This window comes from Lipotes vexillifer, unplaced genomic scaffold, assembly GCF_000442215.2.
Source record: "Lipotes vexillifer unplaced genomic scaffold, Lipotes_vexillifer_v1.1 scaffold585, whole genome shotgun sequence".
Classification (NCBI taxonomy): domain Eukaryota; kingdom Metazoa; phylum Chordata; class Mammalia; order Artiodactyla; family Lipotidae; genus Lipotes; species Lipotes vexillifer.
In genome coordinates this window covers 1,162,446-1,189,875 of record NW_006793006.1, presented here as the reverse complement: position 1 = coordinate 1,189,875, position 27,430 = coordinate 1,162,446, and the positions used below count along the sequence as shown (strand labels likewise).

Below are 27,430 nucleotides of genomic sequence, written 5' to 3'. Positions count from 1 at the left end.
TTGCTGCCAGACAGCTAGTTCTAGTAGCTTCAGAGATAATGGAAGGAGGAAAATGTGGGTAGTCACAGATGAAGTAAACTATAAATGAGCACGGTTGATACAGGATGTTAATCAGTTAACATGCTCTCAGCTACAGGTAACAGAAAACTTACCAATGGCTTAAACAATAAGGATATACTTATGATATATTAGGACATTTCTGAGTAGGGCAGTTACAGGTAACTTGATGATATCAATGACCCAGATTCCTTCTTTTTTTTTTTTCTTTCTGATGCTTCCATCCTTATAAATTAATTTTTCTTCTTAAAGTGGCACCCCCCCATGGCTCAAGATAGTTGACACCACTTCAGGCATCATATGCAGATGAGTATGTCAAGGCAGAAAGGGGACCATTCCTTTTTAAGAGCCCAAGCCCCTTTTTAAGAAGGAAGAAAACCTCATAAGTATAACCAGCAGACTTATTATGTCTCACTGGTGGGAGTTGTGATACTTGCCCAATACCTGTACCAGTCACATGGCAAGAGGAATGAGAGCATCACCTGGGAACTTGTGATAAGTATGAATGCTTAGGCCTCAACCAGACATACTGAACTATGAAGGAAACTTCGGGGTGGGGGGGGGGAGGGTGGAACCCATCATCTTGTGTTTTAACTAGCACTTCAAGTAATTTTGATGCACGCAGTTTGAGAACACTGGCTTAGAGCAGTCAAGATTCATCCCTTGGGGCTGGGGAATGTCCCCTGAAGGGCATTCCTACCAGAAAGAGGATAAGACAAGGGGGAAGGGAGGAACAGATGTTGGATACACAATCAAAAATGTATACACTGTTATTCAGGAAGTAAAGGGAGTGTCAGCCCCCTGTCTGTGTCAGTGACTATTGCCGCCCCTTGTATTCTACTCCGTCTGGTCCTCTATAGACTCCATGCTGAACTGCCTGCTCAGTCTCTGAAGCAACAAGCTATACCTCAAAAATGCGACTTCTTAGCTTTTGCTTCTGATCGTTATACCACCAGTTACTGAGCTTAAGAAATGTTTGTAAAGTAAAAGATTTCATGGCAGATTTCAATAAGCATAGATTAATAAATAATTTTCCTTTTTAGATTTTTCTTGTTTCTAGCTAAAATAACATTTTGCTTTTTGACAGTTTCCTAGAAGACAAAAAAATGGAGGAATTGGTAAACCAAATGCAGCCGCTGAATGAGAAGCAGATAGCCAATTCTGAAGATGGATATGTGTGGCAAGTCACTGATATGAATCGGCTGCAGCGGTTCTTGTGTTTTGGTTCTGAAGGTGGGACTTACTCTATCAAAGAACAGAAGTTGGGCCTTGAGAATGCTGAAGCTTTAATTAGATTGATTGAAGATGGCAGAGGATGTGAAGTGATACAGGAAATAAAGTCATTTAGTCAAGAAGGCAGAACTGCAAAGCAGGAGCCTATGCTCTTTGCCCTCGCCATTTGTTCCCAGTGTTCCGACATAAGCACAAAACAAGCCGCTTTCAAAGCTGTTTCTGAAGTTTGTCGCATTCCTACACATCTCTTTACTTTTATACAATTTAAGAAAGATCTAAAGGAAAGCATGAAATGTGGCATGTGGGGTCGCGCCCTCCGGAAGGCCGTAGCAGACTGGTACAATGAAAAAGGTGGCATGGCCCTTGCCCTGGCCGTCACAAAATATAAACAAAGAAATGGCTGGTCTCACAAAGATCTGTTAAGATTGTCGCATCTTAAACCTTCCAGTGAAGGTAAGCGTAAGATCATGCGGGGGGTGAGGTGCCGATATCCAACAAATAGCAAATTTTTATTTGACATAAGACAGTTGTGTAATATTTTCTAGAAATAGCCTTTAATTCTCAGAACACATTGATTAATTCATGTATGTTTAATGCCAACCTGGAATTAAACACCTAGACATTAATGATCAAGAATCAAATGACAGATTTGCAGCTTGATAATCTAAATCTTAAAATGTCACCATGCTAACTAGAATGCTCACCCCCTTGATTATGGACTATGAAAGCAGCATGGATATGATTAAAGTTGTAGGAATCAAAACGGCTCCTAGCCAATAGATGGCAGATAGCCAGGCTGTACTGCTTTAGCCCCTTTTCTCCCTCCCTGTCTTCCTAAGACATATGTTCTGTGGAACCTAAAGGCCACCCAAAGTAGTGCTGAACTTAATAATTGTCTCCACGCGGTCAGCCAGGGGTCATTGTGACTTGGGGCAGTTTTTCTATGTCTATGGGAAGAGACTTTTGAAAAGTTAGTTGGGTCTACAATGACTCTTTAGTCCTTCTTAGAAGGGAAATAAAAACTGTTGCACAAGAATAATTTTAAGTGTGAACTTTCACAAAATGAACATGTCCAAATTTGGCATTTTTTTTTTTTTTACAGCAGAAGTGAAACTTGAAAAGACAGCCCCTCAGATGGTTCAAATTTCAGTTCTACTTATTACTTTGTGTCCTTATGCCAAGTAACTTAACCTTTCTGAGTTTCTGTATCTTCATCTTTTAAAAAAGGTAGAAAAGGAATAACTCTTAAAATTATTGTGACTAAATGTGATAGTGTGTATTACAATACTTCCACAGTTCCTGGCACGGAGTAAAGGGCAGTGTCGGTTCTCTCCCCTCCCTCCCACATAGCTTGTGTAATGACACCTTCATGCATAGTATCTCCTCAGTAATTCTTAATTTATCCCTTGTTTTTTTAAATTACAAATGGACTTTTTCAAATGAAGTTTAAGTAGTAAATTACTGCAAACGTTTATGTATATAAACACATTTATATTTTGATTCTTTATTAGAAATTGCATGCTTGTTTTATTTACTTATTCATTCATTCATTCATTCATTCATTCATTCCACATGCAGCTTGTGGCATCTTAGTTCCCTGACCTGGGATTGAACCTGCGCCCTCGGCAGTGAAAGCATGAATCCTACCACGGGACTGCCAGGAAATTCCCTACATGCTTGTTTTAAAGTAGCTGGATAATACAAAAAAATATAATGCAGAAAGTAGTCCTGCCCTTCAAAAGAAATCACTATACATAGGTTGTATATTACTCCCGATTTTTCCTAAATATAATGTTCTATTTTTTAAAATTTTATATACCTTCTTTGTTTCAGTTAAAAGTATATTGATTTTTTTCAGGTCAGTAGAAATAATTGCATGTGTACCATTATATGAATATAATTTATGTAGCTAGTCTCTTACTGATAACAGTTAAGTAGCTTCTGGTTTTTTTATACTATTACAAAAATACTACAGTGAAAAAACTTGGTTAATGTAAATGTTTCTTTAATTTCTATAATGCTTAAATCCACAAAAAGTATATGAAAGTGGCCCCTTTCCACACGTTTGAACATTGACTCTTTACCAGTGTTTTTTAATCTTTGCCAATGATAGGTAAAAAATTTTATCTTGTTATTTGAATTTATGTATTTGGGCGAAAGCTCAACTTTTCATGTGCTTATTGATTATTTATATTTTTCATGGATTATATTGTATCTTTTTCTTTTTATCAAGTTGCTATTTTTAATATTATAAAAATAACAATAATTATAGTCACCATTCATTCAACAAATATTTATTGAGCACCTACTGTAGATGGGCACTGTTCTCAGAACTTGGAATACCAAGTATAGGAATTAATAATTTATTATTATATACATTGCATGCATTTTTCCCCCATTTTTTTTCTTTGTCTTTTCGTTTTTTGATGGAGGGGGTTTCTGTCACAGTGAAGTTTGGAATTTTCATGTAATCAAACTTATCTGCCTTTGTTAGTACGTTTTTATTTTATGTTAGGTTTAGAAAGGCTATTTCCAACCTAAAGTCATAAAAATACTTACGTGTGTTTTTTTTCCCTAACATATTCATGGCTTAATTTTTTTAACTTTAAAATTTTCTTTAAATTTTTGCTCCAGTTTGAGGAGGCTGTAGGCATCCAGCTTTATTTATCTGTTGAGACACTATGTGGTGGTGTGGGCCTAAGTGCTAGTTCAAATTGGAAAAATTAGTTTCTGAATTTGTGCAAATAGTTATTCTAGTTTTGAATTCTTGGTCTATAAATTGAGAAATTAGTAGATATTCCCTAAACTTAGTCCCACACATAGGATTCGTCAATTCTAGATTTTTGAGGGCAGAACTCATACTTGAAACCTTGTAATAATAGCAATATGTTTAGGTGTAGAAGATCCTTAGGCTTCTCAGAGCCTAGTGTTTGGAAACAAACTCTTAAGTTACTAAGTAAGTAACTGAAATGTGTATTTAAACAGATAAAACAATTCAAAGTGTGATTCAACTAATCATGTGTTTATTGTGTACCTACTGTGTGGCCAACACAATTCTAGGACTTGAGGAAGATAAAAATAATAATAAGACAGACTTTCTGAAAGTTTTTTTTTTTTAATAAATTAATTTATTTCTGGCTGCGTTGGGTCTTCGTTGCTGCGCACGGGCTTTCTCTAGTTGTGGTGAGCGGGGCCTTCTCCATTGCAGTGTATGGGCTTCTCATTGTGGTGGCTTCTCTTGTTACGGAGCACGGGCTCTAGGCACTCAGGCTTTAGAAAGCACAGCCTCAGTAGTTGTGGCACATGGGCTTAGTTGCTCCGCGGCATGTGGGATCTTCCCGGACCAGGGCTCAAACCCGTGTCCCCTGCGTTAGCAGGCAGATTTGTAACCACTGCGCCACCAGGGAAGCCCCGAAAGTTTTATTTTAGTTGGAAAGAATAGAAAACATGCTCACATGAAACATTAACTCATTTAAGGCAATGTAAGATTTTGTACTAAGATCTGTAAGATAGCAAGAGTCACGATACTTTAGAAGTTCCTGCATGTTAGTACTAACTTTTGATCAAGTTATTTAAATTAGAGTTCAGAAATAGCACATAGGCTCAATCTGCCTTAGAGGTGTATTTTATTTGGCCTGCACCATATTTTAGAAAAAAATGAACTCTTTCTCAACATCACATAAAAATCCATATTGTACCTTCTTTTGAAAATACGGTTTTTTGGCAGCAGTGAGCCAATATTTCACTAAAACATTTGTCAGGGCATATTCTCTCTTTAGTTCACCACAGTGCTAACCACTCTCTCTTCTGTCAGTGGCCTCGTTCATTTATTTACTTTACCTACCATTCCCCCATAGACCCTGGAATTTAATAATTCAGTCTGTCCCCTTTCCCCCTTTTACAGAAGTGGAAACTAAGGCCTAGAAAGATCACACAGCCATTTATTGACGACATGTAAGCTAGAACCCAGGTTTCCTCACCGCCCCCAACTGAAAGCTCTTTCAGCTATTGAAAGGAATTGTAGAAGAAGTGAACACATTATTTTCCCTTTTTAAAAAGTTTGGCCTGCAATACTTTCTCAGCTATTAAAAAAAAAATCACAAATTACCTACCTACCTGTCTACTTCCACTTATCTCTACAATTTATAAATGCCTATTTATTTAGCAGCTAAAGGGGCAAGTGAATATGAGATTTATTGAGGTAGATCTGTACTTTTGTGAGTTCTGAGATTGTGGACCTGAGATAGGCACTGTGTACCAAAGGTTCTAATGCTAGTGCTTCAAAAAAATAAATAAAAGCTCCGTAACGAAATGACTTAGGATATTGGAGCTTTTCCTCCAAAGTCTCGTGTTGAAGCATTTATGATGGAATAGGCAAAATTAGCAGACTCCATTGGCTTAAATGTGTTTGTCATATCATAGAAAGTAGCATGTCGGTTTAAACTCCTGTGTATCTAGGTGTGCCTTTCACATAATGCGTTCTCCATAACATGTCCTGTTCTTTACCTTATAATCCTACATGCCTTTTTAATTCTTTATTTTGTTAAAGGACTTGCTATTGTTACCAAATATATTACAAAGGGCTGGAAAGAGGTCCATGAAATGTATAAAGAAAAAGCACTTTCTGTGGAGACTGAGAAATTATTAAAGTATCTGGAGGCTGTAGAGAAAGTGAAGCGCACAAAAGATGAACTGGAAGTCATTCATCTGATAGAAGAGCACAGACTGGTTAGGGAGCATCTCCTAACAAATCACTTGAAGTCTAAAGAGGTAAGCAAATTATAATATGTTAAAGCATGTGATTAAACACGAGGAACTTACGCTGTGTATTAAAAGGATAAATTGTGGGTAATGCTTTTAAAAAATAATACTTAAAAAAATTAATACTTAAAAAAAATTTTTTTTTTTGCCCCACCACACAGTTTGCAGGGTCTTAGCTCCCCAACCAGGGATTGAACCTGGGCCCCAGAAAGTACTGAGTCCTAACCACTGGACTGCCAGGGGATTTCCTAAAAAAAGTAATTTAAATATATCTTAAAATTAACGTTTATTTAAAACACCTAACACAATGCCCAGATGTAGTTGGCATTTTATAAATATTAGTTTCACTCCAGAAAATGTGCTGGTTAATTTGCCTCACTAATTAAAATAAATAAATAAAATTCTTATATGCAATTCCTTTACAAAATATACGTCACTTTCTTACCCTAGTAAAGAGCAAGTTATTTTATTTGATGAGCCTTTGACCAGTTCACACCGATTTTTATTTAGAACGTGCCCTGAACCGCAAGAGAAATACTTAAAGTCTATGTTATTAATTGATAACAGCTATATTATACATATTCATTTACCCTTAATTCCTTATATTTCTACCTGTGTTATTGCAATAGGTATGGAAGGCTTTGTTACAAGAAATGCCTCTTACAGCATTACTAAGGAATCTTGGAAAGATGACTGCTAATTCAGTGCTTGAACCAGGAAACTCAGAAGTGTCTTTAGTATGTGAAAAGTTGTGTAATGAAAAACTGTTAAAAAAGGTAAGCATTACCTTTGTTAACTATTACTAATTGAAAAAGTTGGCTCCTAAATTTTGGAAATGCGGTTGGCACATTTTTTAGGTATTCAGAGACCAAGTTGCACTGACTCTTAAATCTAAGATTAATATGTCCTCATTTTTCTTTTTTCTTTATGAAATAGATTTATTAGCCATAATAACAAAAATCTAAAAGAAATAGTTACTGTTTTTCACTTGAATTTGACATTTGCTTTCTGTCTTTGTTGTGTTTCTAGGCTCGTATACATCCATTTCATGTTTTAATTGCGTTAGAAACTTACAAAACAGGTCATGGGCTCAGAGGAAAACTGAAGTGGCGCCCTGATGAAGAAATTTTGCAAGCTTTGGATGCTGCTTTTTACAAAACATTTAAGGTAATGGTTTGATTTTTATTTTAAAACAAAAGACCCAGTTAGGATTTAATATCACATTTTAAAGATAATATTAGTAGTTTAACCATTTTTGATTAGATATTCATTTGTTTTTTTTCTTAGTTCATGTGAAAATGAATATATAATTAACATTGTAAGCTTATGAATAAAGTACTTCTCTCTACCTTTGGACAACAACCAGTTATCCTAAGATCATTTTCATAAGTTTTAAGGTACCAAATTAAAAACTTTGCATTCCTCTGGAGCCCTGTGACTTGGTCCTCTGTCCTGTTTTTCCGTTAATCAGTAGTAGATCTCTTCTGTCTTGATAGGAAGTAATTTTTTTAGGAATGGTAAATTTTATGTTATTTGTATTTTACCACAAAAAACTTTCTTGCGAGAAATTCCCAGTTTACTTCATGTGGAAAGATTTTTAAAAAATGAAGATGATAACTTCTTTAAATTACTAAATAGGCCGTCTTATTTCCTTTGTTTTACCTCTAGTAAAAGCTAAGCATTTGTAATTGTCGATTGGTAAATCAAATATCAGGCCTTTTATCTTAGTCTTTTGAATGAAAATTAAGTAAATATGATTCGTTAGAAATTTAATATACTTATCATTTCTTTGATTGCTTTTAATGATTGTTTGGTTTTATTTTCTCTTTAGACAGTTGAGCCAGCTGGAAAGCGTTTCTTACTGGCAATTGATGTCAGTGCTTCTATGAACCAAAGAGTTTTGGGTAGTGTACTCAACGCTAGCACAGTAGCCGCAGCAATGTGCATGGTGAGAACACCTAAGACAATTTAGGATTTTGCCACCCTAAAAATGTTTACCCTGGGACAAAACTATAAAGTTGGATATGATCAAGAATTATGTTTTTGCTTGTTTTAAGCAAAGCTTTAAGTATTATATATATACTTGGGTATACTTGTATATACTTTAATACTTAGGTATATACAATATTGTAGGTATATTGAAAAAGCATGTCTAAAGAAAAGTCAGAGTAGAAATTTTAATTTTACAACAACAGATTAAATATTACCAGTATTTTTAAGGAAATAGATAATGCTTAGAGAAATTATTAATGAATATAGACGTTAAAAGATCAGGAACTAATAATAACAGTCAGGAGACTTGTTCTAGCCTGACTCTGTCTCTGAATAACAAGTAAATGAACCATAGGCGAGCTTCTTGGCTTCTCTTCTGTGGGTTTATTCCTTATTTAATAAAACGAGAATAATAATATATACTCTATTTGCTTCAAAGGATTGTTGTGAAAACCAGTTTCTTTATAAGAGTTTGTAAAAGTACTTTGAAAGTTATACCACTGTTACTGTGTAGTTTCCAAACACAGTAATATAAGTTTAGAAATAAAAGTAAGCATCATAGGATATTTTCTTTTAAAGATGAACTTCAAGATACTGTATTTGTTTCCCCAAAATCTACTGAAAATTACTACCATTGAATTTTTCAGGTTGTCACACGAACAGAAAAAGATTCTCATATAGTTGCTTTTTCAGATGAAATGGTACCATGTCCAGTGACTACAGATATGACCTTACAACAGGTTTTAATGGCTATGAGCCAGGTAAGAAACTGTTTTATTAAGTTTATTTAACATGTATTATATAAAAATTTATTGATGTCATTCCTGATATTAATAAATTTGTGAGAACAAATTGTTTCATCTCAACTTTCTCATGAACACAAAATCAGAAATATATATACAAGCTTTGGGAAAGCCTATATATTGGGTCTAAACAAAATAACCGATAAAATAGTATTTTTAAGTATTTAATTATTTCAGACATGTCAGTACAGAAATGAGGGCATTTTCTTGCATTCTTATCGATGTTTTTTTTCCGAGTTAGATCCCAGCAGGTGGAACTGATTGCTCTCTTCCAATGATCTGGGCTCAAAACACAAATACAGCTGCCGATGTCTTCATAGTATTCACTGATAACGAGACCTTTGCTGGACATGTCCATCCTGCCGTTGCTCTGAGGGAATATCGAAAGGTAAGATAAATTCTAATATTCTTTCTCACCCCAAATAAGATTCGATTCTCAAACATTGACTATGTTTTTCAAAAAATGATACTGAAGGTAGTTCTGTACCTTTGTATAGGAATGTTACGCCACCTCTGGACTCAGTAGTTCTGTACCTTTGTATAGGAATATAACACCAGTTCTGGAAATAAAGAAGTACTGCCTACACATACACAATTTATTTCAACAAGTTCCAGTTCCATACATTTTAATATCTTTTGCAAACAGTATTTTCGATAATAATCAAAATTTTTGTTACCTTAGCTGTAAATTTTTAATGATTCAGTGTGCTCCTTGAAAAATTAAAGCATCATTTCTGAGTTTTGCTAAGGATTACATAAACCTAAAGCAAAGCTGTAATCTGTGTTTTAAGCTTTATGGGTATTTCTGTGTTCTAATCAGTGCTCTCTAGTTGAGCTTTCTGAAATGATGGAATTGTTCTATATTTGCACTATCCAGTATGAAATCTACCAGTCATGTGGCCTGTGGAGCACTTGAATTGTGGCGAGTGTGACCGGAAGTGGAAATAGAGCTTGATGAAGAGCAGTGGTTCTCAAAGTGTGATTTTCCTACTAGCAGCCTTAGCATCACCTGGCACCCTGTTAGAAATGAATATTCCTGGGCCCCATGGGAGACCTGCTAAATCAGGAACTCTGGGGTGGGACTGTGTTTTAACAAGCCCTTCGGGGCATTCTAATGTATGCTTAAGTTTGAGAAAAAAAAAAAAAAAAAAAAAAAAAGTACTACGTAGCTTTTAGGGTTGTTATAACAATTACATTAGATAAATTGCCTAAAGAGTGCATGGTGTCTGACATAGTGCACACTCAGTGATTGTTGGTTTTTCTCAAAAACTCAATCATTTTAGCCTGAAACCATAGCTGTAGAGAACAGGTTATTACATGTGACGTATATGCTATACATAGCAAAGTCATAAACCAAAAATCGATAACCCCAGGGAACTGTTTCCTTATATATATCCTTACATACTGCCCCAGGGTTTGACATGTTGGTAAAAATGTCATGCCCCTGAATATCCTGACTAGTTTCATAAGTACACAGTCCCTATGCTGCTCAGGAATGTGTTCTATGCCCGTAAAATGAGTAATAACTATTGAACAAAGAAGCAGGAATTTCAGGCAGGTTGTTGACATGTTTATTAATAACCATCTATTCTTCTGAAGATCACATAGTCTGGCCCCAGAAGATTGACAGATTTTATGGAGGAAAAACAAATTGGCTTTGTAATGAAAAGCTGTGATAGAATTTAAAGTGTTTTAATTTTAGGTTAAAATTTGCTTTTGCTTACATACTATTTTTTAAATATTTTTGATCTTTTCCTACAGAATATGGATATTCCAGCCAAGTTGATTGTCTGTGGAATGACATCAAATGGTTTTACCATTGCAGACCCAGATGATAGAGGCATGTTGGATATGTGTGGCTTTGATACTGGAGCTCTGGACGTGATTCGAAGTTTCACATTAGATATGATTTAATCATAAGCACCAGCACAGTCTAAGAGGTCCATTGCCATCAGTGATCTCGCTAATAAACTGCTACTTCCCAGCTAATCTTAATCCAATGAAAGACAGTAGGATGATGGTATAGTATGTGCATAATGGAAAGTTTACCTTACCAAAAAAAAAGAAGGAACAATAAGATGAGCCCAAAGTTCTTTCTGTCTGCTAAACTAGCTCTTGGGAAATAGCTTCAGAATACACTGTAGCCCCCTCTATCTAATAGAGAACTTCTTGTCGAGAGGCTGTAAAATAGTCAAACAGTTTTGCTTTGGTGAATAATCACATTTGTACTTAAAAGAAGAGAGAGCCAGAAGTGTAAGTAGTTCCATATCATGTCACTTATTTGAGAAATGCCTAAAGTTTTCTTAAATGTTTTCATTGGTAAAGGACAACTTTGATAATGTCCAAATATTCTGAAATGCACTGGACCATGTAACTGTGATGGAATATGAAACTCATTTGTAAACTTTTATACCAAGGGGGTTAAAAAAACAAACCAAAAAAACAAGACATTTGATTATGAATGAGTTTTACAAATTCCTTTAACAGTTTTCTACAGTCACATAAATAGCTTTCTCAGTCAGTGAAAAAGATATTTTGTTTCTGTGGTTTAATTTACACTTGTAGAATTGTTACCATTAACCAGAAACATAAGGGAAACCCCTGAGAAGAGATCTGAAGTTTGTGTCAGCTGAGGAAGTCTATTTTGGTTTGCTTTTGTTTGTTTATTGCTGTGAGTGAGGGGGCATGACTTGACAGTTTCCTCTGGCTTATAACAACATAGCCACATGTAGGCACACTTTTTTTTTCATTCTCTTAAATGAAAACAGATGTTTCAAACATTTAACTCCCCCCATTCATAATCTGAAAGTATGACAATTAAAATCTCAAACATAGCCAGATTAGCTTTTTCCTTACTTTAAAAATATTGTTTTAATTACTTTTATCTATTTTTTTAGCCAATTGTAAATGGGTTTTAGATATTTCTAATGGTAACATGTTAGTGGCCTCCTCTCTCTTTGTCCATTATTCATCTGTGGCTTTGTCCATTATTCATTTGTGACAAAACATTCTTTTTTGATAGTATAAAAAAATAATAAAGCAAGGTAGGTCTTTCAGGTTTGAAAGGCAATTTTTGTGTGGCATATTATCACTAACCAGTCTGTAAGAAATTAATTTTTTCTATTTTATTTGTGTATATTAAACTTCCTATTCATTATAAAGTGCACTATTTTCTTGAGCAAGTATCCCTTCTTTGTGGGGAGGTTTAACCTGTTGAACTGCCAGTATATTTGCTCATAATTATATCATGGCTGTCTAAGATAATGTGCACATAAAACTTCAGTTTTTATGTATTGTTCTTTAAATGTATTTAAAGATTTACTGGGGATTTATAAAGCCCTTCTCAATATTATATGAAAAGTCAAACTAGTAAATGTAAATTATACTTTCACGTGCTTGGGGGTTAGAGGTTTTATGTTTTGGGGGTCAGAGGGACTTAAGTAATGTTAGAATTTGTATATTTTCTTCTGTTTCATGAGAAATTTGGGCTCTGGGAGTAATAAGACAATGTTCCTTTCAAACTTATTTGATAAATTAATGCTGGCCTTGTCTGATATGTAGCTCTTCCTTCAAGGCCACTGGTAGCAATTTGTAAATATTATGATTTACCTGATTTTTTTGTCAGCAAAGCTAGTAGTACTCCCCCCCCCCCCCCGCAAAAAAAAAATACATGGCTTCTGATATCTGTTTTTTATCCTCTGTCAGGCATTGGATTTGACATGTTAGCTACTTTTGATACATTAAAATATTACGTTCAGATTGAATTTAAAGTTTAAAGAAACTAACAGAATTTTGTAATAGTACTTGAGTTCTTTAAGTAAACCCAAAATCTTTTTTTTTTTTTTTTTTCCTTTTTTTTGCGGTACGCGGGCCTCTCACTGTTGTGGCCTCTCCCGCTTTGGAGCACAGGCTCCGGTCGCGCAGGCTCAGCGGCCATGGCTCACGGGCCCAGCCGCTCCGCGGCATGTGGGATCCTCCCGGACCGGGGCACGAACCCGTATCCCCTGCATCGGCAGGCAGACTCTCAACCACTGCGCCACCAGGGAAGCCCCAGAATCTTCTTAAATTAAAAATTATAACATGATCTAACTTTTTATTCCTAATAGAAATGTTAAGTGGAATATAGTATAAACGTTTATTTCCTTCAGTTAAACACTGTTTCTATATTGTTTTTAGACAGATATGTTCAGGAACTAATATTAAATCCATCAGAGAAGTAAGATTAGATGTGACTTTTTTGAAGTCACATAAATAAGTCTATTAAATGGTAAGGTTTTAGAAAGAAAAAACTAAAAGCCACCACTGAAGGTAGCTTTATTTTCAAATCATGGAGCTTTAGAGCTGGAAGAAACCTTAGAAATTTAAAGGGTAATTGTTTGAGTTAGTTTAGGGATCCATGGTCTGAGTGTGACTTTGGAGTCCTAGATCTAGATCTAGAAACCTTGGTCTCTTCATTCCCATTCCAGTGTTCATTTCCCGACAAAATGGGAATACATTGACTTACAAGAGTAGGTGATAAAATAGAATTATTCAAGACTTTTATCTTTTTAGGTATTAGGAAATAATGTATATACATGATTGCTTTAGGAGTAGAAAAACAGAACTTGTGAACATGTATACTTCTGTAGTTCATAGTAACCCTCAAGCACAATTAATGTCTTAATAACCTGTATTGCTCTATAACATAGTCATATAGAAAGAATAAAAAACTTTACCTCATTATGAATAAAATGTACTCAAGTGATAAAGAAGTTTTATTTTCTGAATTACTTCTAGCATTATTGCTGATTAGGAAAATGTTGCTTCTAAAAAACAATCCTAAGAAAAGTAAACTTTATTTCCTAGAAAATATGTAAATATTTTCAGGATATAGTTGTAATTAGTAAAACAAAAACTAATCTTATGATCCTACCCTATCCCTGTTAGTTGAAATTTCTTGGAAATTCCACTTATTAACACTTATGTATTATTTAGTTTAGTCATCATTTTAGGAAATATTGGTGAGGAAGACACTAGTGAATGGGATTTAGCGTTATACCCTTCTGGAACCTCTTTTGCTTTATCTAACTTACTGTGTGACTGTAGACAACCAATTTAACCTATGTGATTCAATTTTGCTATCTTTAAAAAGTAACATATCTGATGCTTGGATCATAGAAAAATCAATGATTTTATATCTGTATAAAACTTGAAATTGGGAAGAAGGCTTGCAAAGAAATTAGAACTTTTTAAAAAATTAAAAACACTTTTAATAGGATATATGTTTTGAAAGATAAAATGTTTTAGAAAAACAGCTCAGTAGGCTCAATAATTTTTTTAAACACTCCTGTTCTGAATGGGAAAATGTGGAAGAAAAATTTTAACAGTAAAGGTAATGACTAAAGAAATCACTGTTCTCTGATAAGAGAAAGGAATATATTCCATTAGATAGATCAAGAAAAACTAACTCATACTCTAAATGAGAAGATGGTCTTAACAAAAATTTGCTTAATGTTTTAAAATAACAGGTAAATCTACAAACGATAGAATAACAGTTAATCAGGATTTTTTTCTGCAAAACAGTTTAAAATTATTTTGGAAATTTAAGATAGAATTTCTGAATAAATTTGAGGATCTGACAATTAAGAAACTTCTTCAGAAGCATAGTAAAGCTACATCTAAACAATAATTAAAGGGAAATGGTTGTGATCACTTATTGGACTTACTTCAATTTGACCTAAAGATGATATACCCACAGATCTCTCGATAAGTCCCTTACAGTTAGTAATCGCAAATGAAAAATTCTAGTCTTGTATACCACAGACTTGGGTGATTTGTTAAGGCTATGTCCCCTCTAGAGAAATGTCACATAGCATCAATGTAAACATGCACAAGGGAGAATTAGAAAAAAGATAAGTTAAACTATTTCATTAGTTGTATTTACTGTATGCATTTAATTTAGTATATATCCCAGTTACTTGCTCCCTAGTCCTTTATTTGTTGGAAGATTCCTTCTATACCTTTTTTTTTTTCTTTTAAAATTCCTTTCTTCTGACATTTTGGTCTTCTGTTTGCTTTTCTAGTCCTGCTGTACCTGAGTAATAAAATAAATGACAGGAAAGTTACCCGTATTTAGGTTTGGGATACATCTTGCAGATTGCTTTTTGTTCCATATAGATTTAAGGTCATATTGTTTTCACATTAATAAAGGGCAGGTCTCCTGGAACAATAATTGAATTGATAAATTCTCTCCCCAAATCAAGTTATATTGTATACCTTTTATATTAGATGTTTGCAGAAATGTTTGCAGTTATTCAGCCTTTGTTTGCAATTATAGATGTACCTAGCTCTTAGAAAAAGCACTCTTTGAAAAATAATTAAGTGAATACTCTTTCAGAAAATAGCATGTCTCAGTGCTCATATTTCCATAATTATAAAGACTACCCACAAAACCTTTGTCTACCAAATACTTCACAGAGCTTATATATACATGGCTTGTAGCATAAAAGGTCTTGTAAATGACATGTATCCACATTCAACATTTTTTTAATTGGTGAGTGTTTTATTTGCTTTTGAAAAATTATTATGAAGTTAATTTAAAAATTAATCCTGTAGTAATATTTTTCATGTAGAAAACTAATAATGTAGTTAAACTTACTGTCTGAATAGAACTATAATAAATGACACATTTTCCTAAACCCTGAAAATACCAAATTATATAGGAAATTGGTAGAAAGAAACATAAACTTAGGAGTTATGTTGCAAAATTCAGTTACTAAAATTAAGGTGATTATTTTCAATGAGAATTAATTTTGTAAATACAATGAAAAGATATAAAAGATGTTTCTGAGCCTAAGGAGATTTTTCCCTTTGCTTCTATTTAATTTAGCACCACCATGTGTCATATTAATTTTATGAACACAAGTGATAATATACTTCATTTTAAAATATATTTAAATTTCTTTGCTTTTAGGAGTTATCAGAATCTGTTTTGAACAAAAGAAATAGTAAGTTAGCTACACTTCACTGGCTTCACTTAATGAATACTTGGATTGTTAAGTGTAGTAAATAAGGTTAAAGTCTTGCTATATATCGTTACCACATAATTGATGGAAATTATATCAATACAATCATTGTATTGAAACTTGTTTAAATTACTTATTAGGCTTTATTTGCAATGTAAACTGTTTCGAATCCATAGATAGCCAAATTAAACATATTATACCATTAATGAATAGTAACCAAGAAAAAGTGTTTTTGTTCACTATTATTCTAAAGGTGGACTGCTTGCAATTCGGTATGGTGTGACTAGACATAACTTGTAATGCATTTGAGTTATATTTTCTTCCTTTTATTGCCAGCTTCTGATAATGAAGAAATTCTCCAAGAGATGAGATATATGAAATCATCTCTTAAAAAAAAAAACTGAATGAGGAAGAGGTATTATAATCTAGTTCTAAACTGTCCATTTGCTTTATATAAAGGCTTTGATTCCCATATTTGACCACTCAATAAATATTTAAATTATACAGACTAATGGCTTCATAGAATAAAATTTAAGTATCCAAGAGCCTTAAAGTGAAAAAAAATGAGCCTTCTGACTGCCTTAAAATATGACTAGGTCTCCAACACAGGCATACGTACTTTGCATAGGGTCTGTTCATTAAGTAATGCCTTAATAGTGTCAGTGTTTCTGAAGTACAGAACTCGAAAGGTCTTTTACAGCTTTCTCTTTTACATAAAGAATGGAAATTTAATTAAGTTTTAAAACCTGATTGTACATTAGCTGTTTAAGCACCCGTTAACAGGATAATCTAGGGACACTGATGTGTTATACATACACGACTGTTAACATCAGTAATATTTTGTGGTAGTTTAAGGTTTTTTATTGTTTTGTATAACAAATTATCCAGGAAGCTGGACTCTGTAACTGATCTCCAAGGACCAAGTTGCATATTTAAACACTCTGAATGAAAAATATAGTTGTACAGTTCCAAAAATGATTAATTTTTTAAGGGAATTTTTCAAGACAAAAGGCAAATATTTTGTTTCAAGCCTACCAGCAAATTCATTCAAAGAAGTGAATATAGTTGTAAGACATTGCGACTATTGCAATAAAAAGTATCCAGGCCAGTGATGTTTAATTACATTCACATTTTTACATTCACTTTGCCTTTCAAAGCAGGAATATTTTATAAAAATGAGAGAAAACTTTAAATTTTCAAGCTGGTGCTTAAGTATATAAAGTTCAATTTATAACAAGTTCCATTTCAAAGAAAAAGGACACTGAAAGGAGGGGCAGGGGGTTTCCTAGGTCTGTTGTTGATCAACTCACTGATAACTTTGTTGAGTCTTCCAAGTTTTCACTGTAAATAACATACCTAGCAATGTAATTCTGCTGTTTTCTGATAGAAAATGGATGAAATACTAATGTATGAAATTTATTTCATGACAAAACAGTTTTCACCGATACTGTGAAATCTGGACTCTCCTTTCTAGCCCTGCAAAACCCCATACTGGATAAATCATTTTAGACATGGAGTGCAGGTGGGCACAATGTGAACTGTTTCTGGTCACTTGTATTATTGTAAAAATTGATAGATGTACCAAATAAACTCTATGCACATCAAGTAATTGTCTTTCCATTTCTTTAAAGAAGAATTTTAAGATTATATGCCTTATAAAATGTAAAGGCTCTTAGCAATCTTATATTTGAATGAGATGAAATTAAGGTTTGACCATTAATATTGGTCTTAAAATGCCTCTACTTGTATATAACTATTATTTAATTATTTAAAATATGTGGTTGGGGATTCTTTTCCAATGGATATTAATTATAGGATCAAAATGACTGGATTTAATAAAAGTGCATATTCTTAAAGAGTTTAAAACAGGATTCTTTTGTGAAAAAAAATTCAAAGTTGCCTTTGGGAATGGGAGAGGGATAAATTAGGAGTTTGGGATTAACAGATACACACCACTATATGTAAAATAGATAAACAAGGACCTACTGTACAGCATAGGAAACTATACTTAATACTTTGTAATAACCTATAAGGGAAAAGGATCTGAAAAAGAACCGATATATATATCTGTAACTGAATCACTTTGCTGTATACCTGAAACGAATCCAACATTGTAAATCAACTATACTTCAATAAACATTTTTAAAAATAAGAAAATAAAAGTTGCCTTTGGGAAAAGTTAACACCAAAAGTCAACTATGCAAATAAAAATATTTAAGTGCCAGTTTGCAGAAATTTCTCTGAATTCTCGTAAAACTTTCATATTAAAAGTTCTAAGATCTGAGCTGTAGGTTATGAAGAGTGAGAACAAGTTACATATGAATATACCCACCAAAACTTTGAACATGTGATCAATTCTATAGTTCTCCATTTAAAGATGACAGTGAACAGTTATGGAGAAAGGAATATCACAAATACAGTGGACCCCTGAATGGCTGGTTGGACCCTTGAACGGCGGTCGGTTGAATCTGGGCATGCATAACCTTTGGATGCAGAGGGCTGACTATAAATTATCCTTGGATTTTCAAGGTGGGGGTTGGAGCCCCTAAGCCCTGTGTTGTTCCAGGGGTCAACTGTATACATCTCCTCATAGATGAAGAAAACTAAACTTAAAAAAACTTTCTTTTAAACCTTATCAAGAAAACTTGCGTTTAAAAAATATGTTCAAATGGTATTTTTTAAAATATTAGTAAATAATAAAATGCAGATATATTTAAACAAATGACCCCTTTTTTTCTCAGCAGCTTTTCAGCTTCCCAATTAAATATTTTGGCAATTTATGTGTAAGTTGATTAGTGATAAAGTGAGAAAACAAATGGCCCATTTTTAAAATATTAAACAGTATGTCTTTCAGATCTTAACATTAAAAATAGACGACCAAAAAAATAAAAAACCGATATCATTACTTTTTCTTAAACTGGTCATGATTTTCTTTCTAACCTGTGGTTTTGGAAAGAAAAAACAGCTGCTGAAACCCCTCATACCTAGTTTTGCCTTAGATTTACATTATACTTTATATATATATATATATACTTTCATCTAGCTGTAATTTATGGTGTCATGGACTGAATGTGTCTCCCCAAAATTTATGCTGAAACCCTCATCCCCAGCACCAATTATATGAGTTTTTCCACTGAGAATCTGTTAACAGTCCCCTATCGAAATCTCTTCCTGTTAATCCTAGGCTTTGTAACTAGCCCCTGCACAACTAGTTAAATCCTCAGTCAGCCAGGATTGGCATGTCATCGGGGCAGCTGCTCAGACCCACAAGACTGTCCCCTCCAGCCCTCACTTCAGATGCCAATCTCAAGTCCAGGTTGTCACCTGTGCTTCTCCCAACCAGATACAGACGGGGTTCCACCAACCCTCTCCCTCCCTCCTTAGGTTTGATTAGTTTGCTAGAGCAGCTCACAGAACTCAGAGATAACATTTTACTTTCTGGATTTCCAGTTTACGATAAAAGCGTCTAACTCAGGAACAGCTAGTTGTAAGAGAAGTATAGAGCAACATATGGGGAAAGGGGAGAGCTTCCGTGTCCTCTCTGGGCACTTTGTTCTCCCCCCAATCTCCACTTTTTCACCAACCAGGGAGCTTCACAAATCCTGTCCTTTTGGGTTTTTACAGAGGCTTCATTACACAGGCAGGATTGATTAGCCATTGATTGAACGCAATCTCCAGCCCTTCTCCCCTCCCCAGAGGTCGGAGGTGGGGCTGGTATTTCCAACGTTCTAATCACAAGCTTCCCCAGGCAACCAGCCTCCATCCTCAGGGGCTTTCCAAAAAAACACCTCATTAACATAACCAAAGACAATAGCTCGTCTCACAGGAAATTCCAGGGGTTTTAGCTGTGTGTGAGGAATGGCATGAAGACCAAATATATATTTAATATAATCACAATATCACACGAGGTAACATTTCCTCTACTCTCTAACAAAGAGTTTACAACATAGCAAGCATGCAAGAATTTCGCATCATGACATAATGCAAAATAAAGGGCTAAAGGAATGCCTCCACTGTTCCATTCCAGTTATAACTTATCACATGAGAATGAAATAGTCCAAATTCTTGCTTTATCAAGGTCTAACGACAGCTTAATAGACCGTGTAGGAAGCGTCATTGAGGGCAAATGGCAAAAAAAGCCACCAGCTGTCTTCTGCAGGACTACCCCAGATTCTCTGATCCATCTTGACCAGAAAGCAGATGCTCACTGCTTCTCTTAAAGTCCATCTTCCTCCCACCTCTGAGGAAGAGTTTTCTCTTCCCAGCATCTGGTAATCTGCCCCGTGTGACTCTGTAGGATCAGCTAGAATCCCCAGTCACAGAAGCGAAGAATATCTACATCAGAAATTACTTTAGGGCCATTCAGTTTAATCTCCTATCCAATACCTGGATCCCTTATGGAATATTTCCAACAGCTTCCAACACCTTCTGGAAAGCAGAACTCTCCACCTCACACTATAACTCAAGTGTATTTCTGAACTGTTTCCGCAGTTCATCCTCATACAACGCTGAAATCTTCCGCCTCTTAATTTCTGCCCAGAGGTGCTGTTTTATTCTCTAGAACTACCAAATCACCAGATGAATAATGTGTTTTTTCTAAAATGAATTTCATTCCATCCCACAAATTTAATATACTTCTTTTATTCTAGAAGCACAAAGTGTGAAGGCTTGTCACAATACAGTACAAGGAGATCCCTACCGAGTTCACAACTGCATCAGTGAGAGCCTTACATTTTGCAGAGAAGGCACCCATCAGCGCTCACCACTGGAAGCTAGAAAAGAAAAGGCATTAACTCCTTCTGTATACAATACAGAAGAGTCCCAAATGCTTACTTTCTAGCTCTTGGTTGTAAAAATTCATCTATAAGTTCCAAATAAAACACATTCTTTCCTTATCTTTTGATACAACTCTACTCCTTCAGTTTTAAATATCATCCATTTTACTCAAGAACTGGCAAATAAGAGGTTTCCAGCGTGATTTATTGTTCACTATTTTTTACAACTTTTTCATGAAGATAATTCATATATTTAAAATACCCTCAAATATTTAAAAGGTATTATCAGGCATTATCACTTTAAATATATAGTGACATTTTATTAGCAAAGTTATGAGCACCTACATCACTAAAATTCTTTCCTCTTACTTTTTTTTAGATAACACTGGTGAACTAGTGGAAGCAATTTCCCTTCTTTGTGAAGCCTGTTAGTGTCAGTTGCACCGCCAATAAAAGTTCCATTGACAAATATTCTTGGCACCTGTTGGACAAACAAAAGATTAGATGGCACCTTGGTGTCAGAAGTATAAGGCCATTCACATGTGGCTAATACATATTCCACTGTGAGTACTTTTATGGGCCAGACATACACGAAGCTCTTTGACTAATTACCTATTTAAACTTTACAACCCTTCAGGTTGGTATTATTTTTAGCCTTATTTTGGAGGAAGAGGAGGCACAGGAACTTGCCCAAGATCACAGTGATAGTAAATGACACAGCTGGGATTTAAATCCAGGACAATCTAACTCTCTAACCCCTCCATCTCATCGCTATGGCATATAAAAGGCAAAATAAAGCAATCTCTAATTATTAATAATGTTTAAGTGGTTCTTTCTTACCATCGTTTACTAAAGAGGAAGAGTACACTATCAACTCCTTCCAGGCACATATAAACAAGAAGGAAAATGGCAATATTATCTATTTTTCTTTTGTTTGTTTGTTTTGGGTTGCCGGGGCGTTTGGGGGTTTTTTTTGGCCGTGCCACGCAGCATGCAGGATCTTAGTTCCCTGACCAGGGATCAAACCTGTGCCCCCTGCGGTGGAACATGGAGTCCTAACCGCTGGACCGCCAGGGTGTTTTTCTGATAATGCATATTATGGGAAAATCCACAGATTGCAAGAATCTAAAAACATGGAGCCCGAAAACACTCCTATTAGCACAGAACATGAAGACCAACCCTTGGTCTTCACTGTTCAAGGGAGGAAGGAAGGATGCTTTCATCTTGAAAAAGCCCCAGGAGGACCTCAAAGATTCGTAGACCAGCACTCATGACAACACCATTACCCCTCCCATCTCACACACACACACACACACACACACACACACACACACACACACACACGGCAAAAATAAAAATAAAACAAATGAACTCTGCTGTTTCCTAGTCTATGAGTCTGGTTTCCAGATCTGCCATTTCTGTATCAATTAAGATTCTCAGAGTATGTCTGGCTCACTTTTCCCATCATGAGGGCACAGACCCGAGGTGACCCAACTCAGTCCCCACTTCGGGGCAAAGCACCACAGTGGATGTACCCACAGTTCTTTCACCGGTCATTTCGTGAAGAGCGTCTTGTAACGATTTGAAACAATCCTTCAATTTACAAAAATCACTTGTAGGGCTTCCCTGGTGGCGCAGTGGTTGAGAGTCCACCTGCCGATGCAGGGGACACAGGTTCGAGCCCTGGTCCAGGAAGATCCCACACGCTGCGGAGCAACTAACTTCCCCGCGCCACAACTACTGAAGTCTGTGTGCCTAGACCCCGTGCTCCACAACAAGAGAAGCCACCGCAATGAGAAGCCTGTGCACCGCAACGAAGAGTAGCCCCCGCTCGCCACAACTAGAGAACGCCCACGTGCAGCAATGAAGACCCAACGCAGACAAAATTAATAAATAAATAATAAATTTCTAATTTATCTCTAATTATTAATTTATTAATATTTATTTATTATTTATTTAAATTTATTTATTATTTATTATTATTAATTTATCTAATTATTAATTATCTAATTATTAATTAATTTATCTCTAATTATTAATAATGTTTAAGTGGTTCTTTCTTACCATCGTTTACTAAAGAGGAAGAGTACACTATCAACTCCTTCCAGGCACATATAAACAAGAAGGAAAATGGCAATATTATCTATTTTTCTTTTGTTTGTTTGTTTTGGGTTGCCGGGGCGTTTGGGGGTTTTTTTTGGCCGTGCCACGCAGCATGCAGGATCTTAGTTCCCTGACCAGGGATCAAACCTGTGCCCCCTGCGGTGGAACATGGAGTCCTAACCGCTGGACCGCCAGGGTGTTTTTCTGATAATGCATATTATGGGAAAATCCACAGATTGCAAGAATCTAAAAACATGGAGCCCGAAAACACTCCTATTAGCACAGAACATGAAGACCAACCCTTGGTCTTCACTGTTCAAGGGAGGAAGGAAGGATGCTTTCATCTTGAAAAAGCCCCAGGAGGACCTCAAAGATTCGTAGACCAGCACTCATGACAACACCATTACCCCTCCCATCTCACACACACACACACACACACACACACACACACACACACACACACACACGGCAAAAATAAAAATAAAACAAATGAACTCTGCTGTTTCCTAGTCTATGAGTCTGGTTTCCAGATCTGCCATTTCTGTATCAATTAAGATTCTCAGAGTATGTCTGGCTCACTTTTCCCATCATGAGGGCACAGACCCGAGGTGACCCAACTCAGTCCCCACTTCGGGGCAAAGCACCACAGTGGATGTACCCACAGTTCTTTCACCGGTCATTTCGTGAAGAGCGTCTTGTAACTGACTTCCGTGTTCAAGCATGTCCAATTCCACCACTTTGTAGTTTACATTCATGTCGTGAAAAAGTTTTTTTGCCATTGTACAGTAGGAACAAGAAGTTTTGGAGAAAATCACCACGCAATTATTAGAAATGGTTTCCTGAAGGAAAACAAACCAGAACCAAAAAATCATTTGAATTCTAGACATTATCTTTCAGAAAGGAATCATGACACAGTAGAAAGGGTATGGATTTTGGAGTCTCACAATTCAGGGCTCAAACTCAGTCGCCATCCGTTTTCTCATCGTGGATTGAGGACAAAGAAACATTATTAGGAAAAAAAGGATGTGACAGGTGGAAAGTGTTGGCAAAGAGTAATAACACCAATAATCACAACCGATTCACATGCAGCAGACACGTCTGTGTGCCGACACAACTCTCAACACTTTACCTTTACTAGCTCACTTAAACCTCACTACAGTCTTGAGATAGGTGCTATCATCACCTCCACTTTACAGATGAGGCAACTGAGGTACAGAGGAGGGGAAATAACTTACCCCTGGTCCTCAGCTGAGAAGTGGGCGAGCTGGGATTTGAACCCAGGCAAGTCTGATGCCACAGCCCAGGTAGTTAATCTCTGCTATACTGCTATACTGCTTCTCAAATATTCAGGTGTTCAGGAGTTAACTCCTTAACATCCTTAACTTTTTTTCTTAATTTTTAATTATTTTTTTTATTATTTTTACCCCCTTAACCATTCTTTGCCTTTTTTTTTTTTTTTTTTTTGGCTGCACCATGCAGCTTGCGGGATCTTATATCCCCCACCAGGGATCGAACCCGTGCCCTCTGCAGTGGAAGCGTGGGGTCCTAACCTAACCACTGGACTGTCAGGGAATTCCCTTCTTCGCTATTTTTAAAACTGGAATATAACTGATTTACACTATTATATTAGTCTCAGGTGTAGAGCATAGTGATTCGATATTTTTATACTTTACAAAATGATCACCATTTCCTAAATGTTCAGTGGTGAGAAATGATGTATGATTTCTCTTTAAAATGTAAAGCTTTCACGGATCCAGATGTAAACAACAGCTTACCCTACCCCTCAACTTCCACTCCTTCTTGTGTATCTTTATAGTAAAAAAAACAAAACAAAAAAAGTCATTACTGTTTTGATAAGGTCTTCTCACAGCGTTGTTCCTGGAAATGCTAATTCCAGAAAGACTGATTCAATGGGTTTGAGGCAGAGGTCACAAGCTATTTTTGAAAAACCTTTCCAGATGATTCTGGATATCAGAATCAGCCTGGTTTGGAGGCTGCTCTCCAGGCTTTTATCACAAAGACCCTGAGACTCTGCTATGCATCTGCGTCACCTGTGAAATTTGTTGAGCTTTGTGTTCCTAGACATATCAATGCCCAGGTACTTCAAGAGTTTCTGAATGGACATGTCTGGCACCTAGGCATCTGCCTAGGCTGTCCTAATGTGGGTTATAAGCAGCACCTTCAAGAAGACCAAAAATCAGAAAGTAGAGCACCCAGGCAAAGTGTTTCAGAAGTTATATCTGCCCTTGGGTGTCAGAAGGGTTCTAGGTCAGTGTCTAGGTGTCTGTAGATTGGTCTGTTTTTATGCTTTCTCATCTGCTCATTCGTAATATTTACTACAGAAGTCTATCTCAGGGAGAGCCAGACACACCAGAGATGTACTACTGAATCCATTTTATAGATGAGAAAACTGAGGTTGGGAAGTTCACAATACTGGGTGGGATGCCACCCAACCTGTCCCAACACCAAAGTCAGTGCAGCTTCCTCACTGTGCGGCCTCGGGTTAGAGACACATGGACCATAATTCAGAGAGAGAGGAGCACCCTGGCAGCTGAGACGTAGTACAAACACTGATGGAGAGATTCCAAAGTGAGCCGAAACTCAAGGTGACAGTGTCCAAGTTTCTTGAACCTTCCTTCTCACCTTTTCTCAACCTCGTCCTTGCTAAATAGTTCATGGTTTTGTATTGTTTTTTTTTTTGGACCGAGTCACGCGGTATGCAGGACCTTAGTTCCACGCAGGGATTGAACCCATGCCCCCTGCAGTGGAAGTGCAGAGTCTTAACCACTGGACCGCCAGGGAAGTCTCCCACCTCACCATGGTTTTGTATTCTTTTTTTTTTTTTTTTTTTTGCAGTATGTGGGCCTCTCACTGTTGTGGCCTCTCCTGTTGCGGAGCACAGGCTCCGGACGCGCAGGCTCAGCGGCCATGGCTCACGGGCCCAGCTGCTCCGTGGCATGTGGGATCTTCCCGGACCGGGGCATGAACCCGTGTCCCCTGCATCGGCAGGTGGACTCTCAACCACTGTGCCACCAGGGAAGCCCCTCTATTCTTATTTTAAAAGAGGCAATCCCTCACTATAGGTCTCCAACATTACTGTTATATTCAATGGCTGTGGGTGGATACTTCTGTAGCCAAATAAAGGCAAAAATGTTTGTGTGAAGTGGTGTTTGGTGGCGAGGAGCAGACAAATGAGTATGTCCTGTGGGCTACAAGGGAACAGAAACATACACACAAGAGGCATTCTCTGAGGCAGACTTAACTGGGCTTCGCAGTGCAAGCAAGAGAAAGACAAGAGAACACAGCAGTGCACAGTATCCTTGAGAGGATCGGTCATAGAGTAACTACTGCAAACTAGGTTCTGTATTAGGGAAACAGCTTCCCAGACCAGAACCAAACACTATCCCTGGGTAAGGGCAGCCTGACTGGTATCAACAGTAGACCTGCATTGGATGAGATGGTAAGAGCAGGCAACAACATAGATCCAGCTTAGGGAAGCGAAGGCTCCATTAAGAATAAATCTCATAGGGACTTCCCTGGCGGTCCAGTGGTTAGGACTCCGCACTTCCACTGCAGGGGGCACAGGTTCGATCCCTGGTTGGGGAACTAAGATCCCACAAGCAATGCAGCATGGTCAAAAAAAACAAAAGAATAAATCTCATAAATTCTGACTAACAAAATGATCTAGAACTTCTTTGTCACATGCATGATTTTGATAGCAGATTTTAAAATATATAATAACTTAATAATTCATTTGCTGCACTATGACAGGTTTCGATACAGAATAAGCATATTAAATGTGTAAGACAATTCTTTTTCCACCAAGGAAAGTTTTTTCCTACATGTCCCACATCACTCACTTGGATCTGATTCATGGGAGTAGTTGCTGTGTTCCCCAAAGATGACGATGTGCTGTTCCCCATCCTAAAAGGAATTTTAAAAGGCAGTGCAGTTTATTAAACATTAAAGACAATATATCAGATGAGATCCATTTGAAGAAAACCCGATATGCTAATATATATCCAAACTTATGAAAGAGAAAAAAGTTTTACTTATTATCAGTACAAAATATCAGTTTACAAAGTATTTGTTTACTAATATCAAAAGGGCCTGTGTGCTTCTCTAACTAGCCTCCAGAACAGAAAAGGGAGATTAAGGGGTGCAAGGGTGGAATAACACAGAAATCTATTTGTCTTATCAACTAAGAAAACACGTCCTTTTCATCTCAATTCCAGCATTTAATTATCATCCCTAAACCATCTACTATTTGCATCTACTCTGGAAGCAGGAATTCCAGTAGAACTTTCATAAGACAATGCTTTCTTGGGTACTAAGAGAGGAGGTGGGAGGTGCATTCTGAAACATCATCCTCTTCTTTACCAAAGAAAAGAGAAAGCTTCTGGAAGGCACTTTTCTCCAATTCTAGTCGAGAAAGCAGCAAGTGTTCAATAAACGTTTCATTGATGAAGCAGCCACTAGCCATGCCACATTTATGGAGCACCTACTATGTGCTAAACAGGCGAAATGCCCCAGGGATACGTATCACTGGAAGAACACAAAGAGCCTCAAGGACCTGTCAAACAGTTACACTATATGATCGGCACCTTCCGGAGGGGCTCTCTAGTTTAGCATAGAAGGTTAATCAAGAGTTCCTGGAGTCTTGTAAAACTGGTAGGAGTTATCAGATCAAGGAATTAGGAAG

General features: G+C 36.4%; 2 protein-coding genes across 4 annotated transcripts; one reads left to right on the top strand and one right to left on the bottom strand.

The window, feature by feature from the left end:
- Positions 1-1,150: 1,150 nt before the first annotated feature.
- RO60 (Ro60, Y RNA binding protein) lies at positions 1,151-17,452 on the top strand. 3 transcript variants are annotated; one of them, XM_007466196.1, is made up of 9 exons: positions 1,151-1,743; positions 5,840-6,060; positions 6,681-6,827; positions 7,081-7,218; positions 7,883-7,999; positions 8,691-8,804; positions 9,088-9,234; positions 10,608-10,727; positions 17,325-17,452. In XM_007466196.1, the coding sequence occupies exons 1-9, from the start codon at positions 1,164-1,166 to the stop codon at positions 17,385-17,387; spliced, it is 1,647 nt and encodes a 548-aa protein (XP_007466258.1). In that variant the 5' UTR covers positions 1,151-1,163; the 3' UTR covers positions 17,388-17,452. The 3 variants fall into 3 exon arrangements, with proteins under 3 accessions (XP_007466258.1, XP_007466260.1, XP_007466259.1); XM_007466198.1 differs by having other exon boundaries at positions 1,164-1,743; positions 10,608-10,686; positions 17,325-17,359; XM_007466197.1 differs by lacking the exon at positions 17,325-17,452 and having other exon boundaries at positions 1,164-1,743; positions 10,608-10,760.
- On the bottom strand, positions 9,070-26,651 carry GLRX2 (glutaredoxin 2). The gene is made up of 4 exons (XM_007466199.1): positions 26,589-26,651; positions 23,391-23,567; positions 20,971-21,106; positions 9,070-9,216 (listed from the first exon to the last, which is right to left on the bottom strand). Exons 1-3 carry the CDS (start codon positions 26,649-26,651, stop codon positions 20,975-20,977), a joined length of 372 nt encoding a protein of 123 aa, XP_007466261.1. The 3' UTR covers positions 9,070-9,216; positions 20,971-20,974.
- Between the last annotated feature and the right edge of the window lie 779 nt (positions 26,652-27,430).

Bases quoted from the DNA above. Each gene is read 5' to 3' on its own strand.
- GLRX2 (XM_007466199.1), bottom strand. From the start codon at position 26,651: ATGGGGAACAGCACATCGTCATCTTTGGGGAACACAGCAACTACTCCC. The intron at 23,568-26,588 runs GTGAGTGATGTG...GTTTTCCTTCAG, and splicing joins CTCCCATGAATCAGATCCAA to GAAACCATTTCTAATAATTG. The intron at 21,107-23,390 runs GTGGGTACATCC...TTTGTCCAACAG, and splicing joins AAATGACCGGTGAAAGAACT to GTGCCAAGAATATTTGTCAA.
- RO60 (XM_007466196.1), top strand. From the start codon at position 1,164: ATGGAGGAATTGGTAAACCAAATGCAGCCGCTGAATGAGAAGCAGATA. The intron at 6,828-7,080 runs GTAAGCATTACC...TTGTGTTTCTAG, and splicing joins ATGAAAAACTGTTAAAAAAG to GCTCGTATACATCCATTTCA. The intron at 8,805-9,087 runs GTAAGAAACTGT...TTTCCGAGTTAG, and splicing joins TTTTAATGGCTATGAGCCAG to ATCCCAGCAGGTGGAACTGA.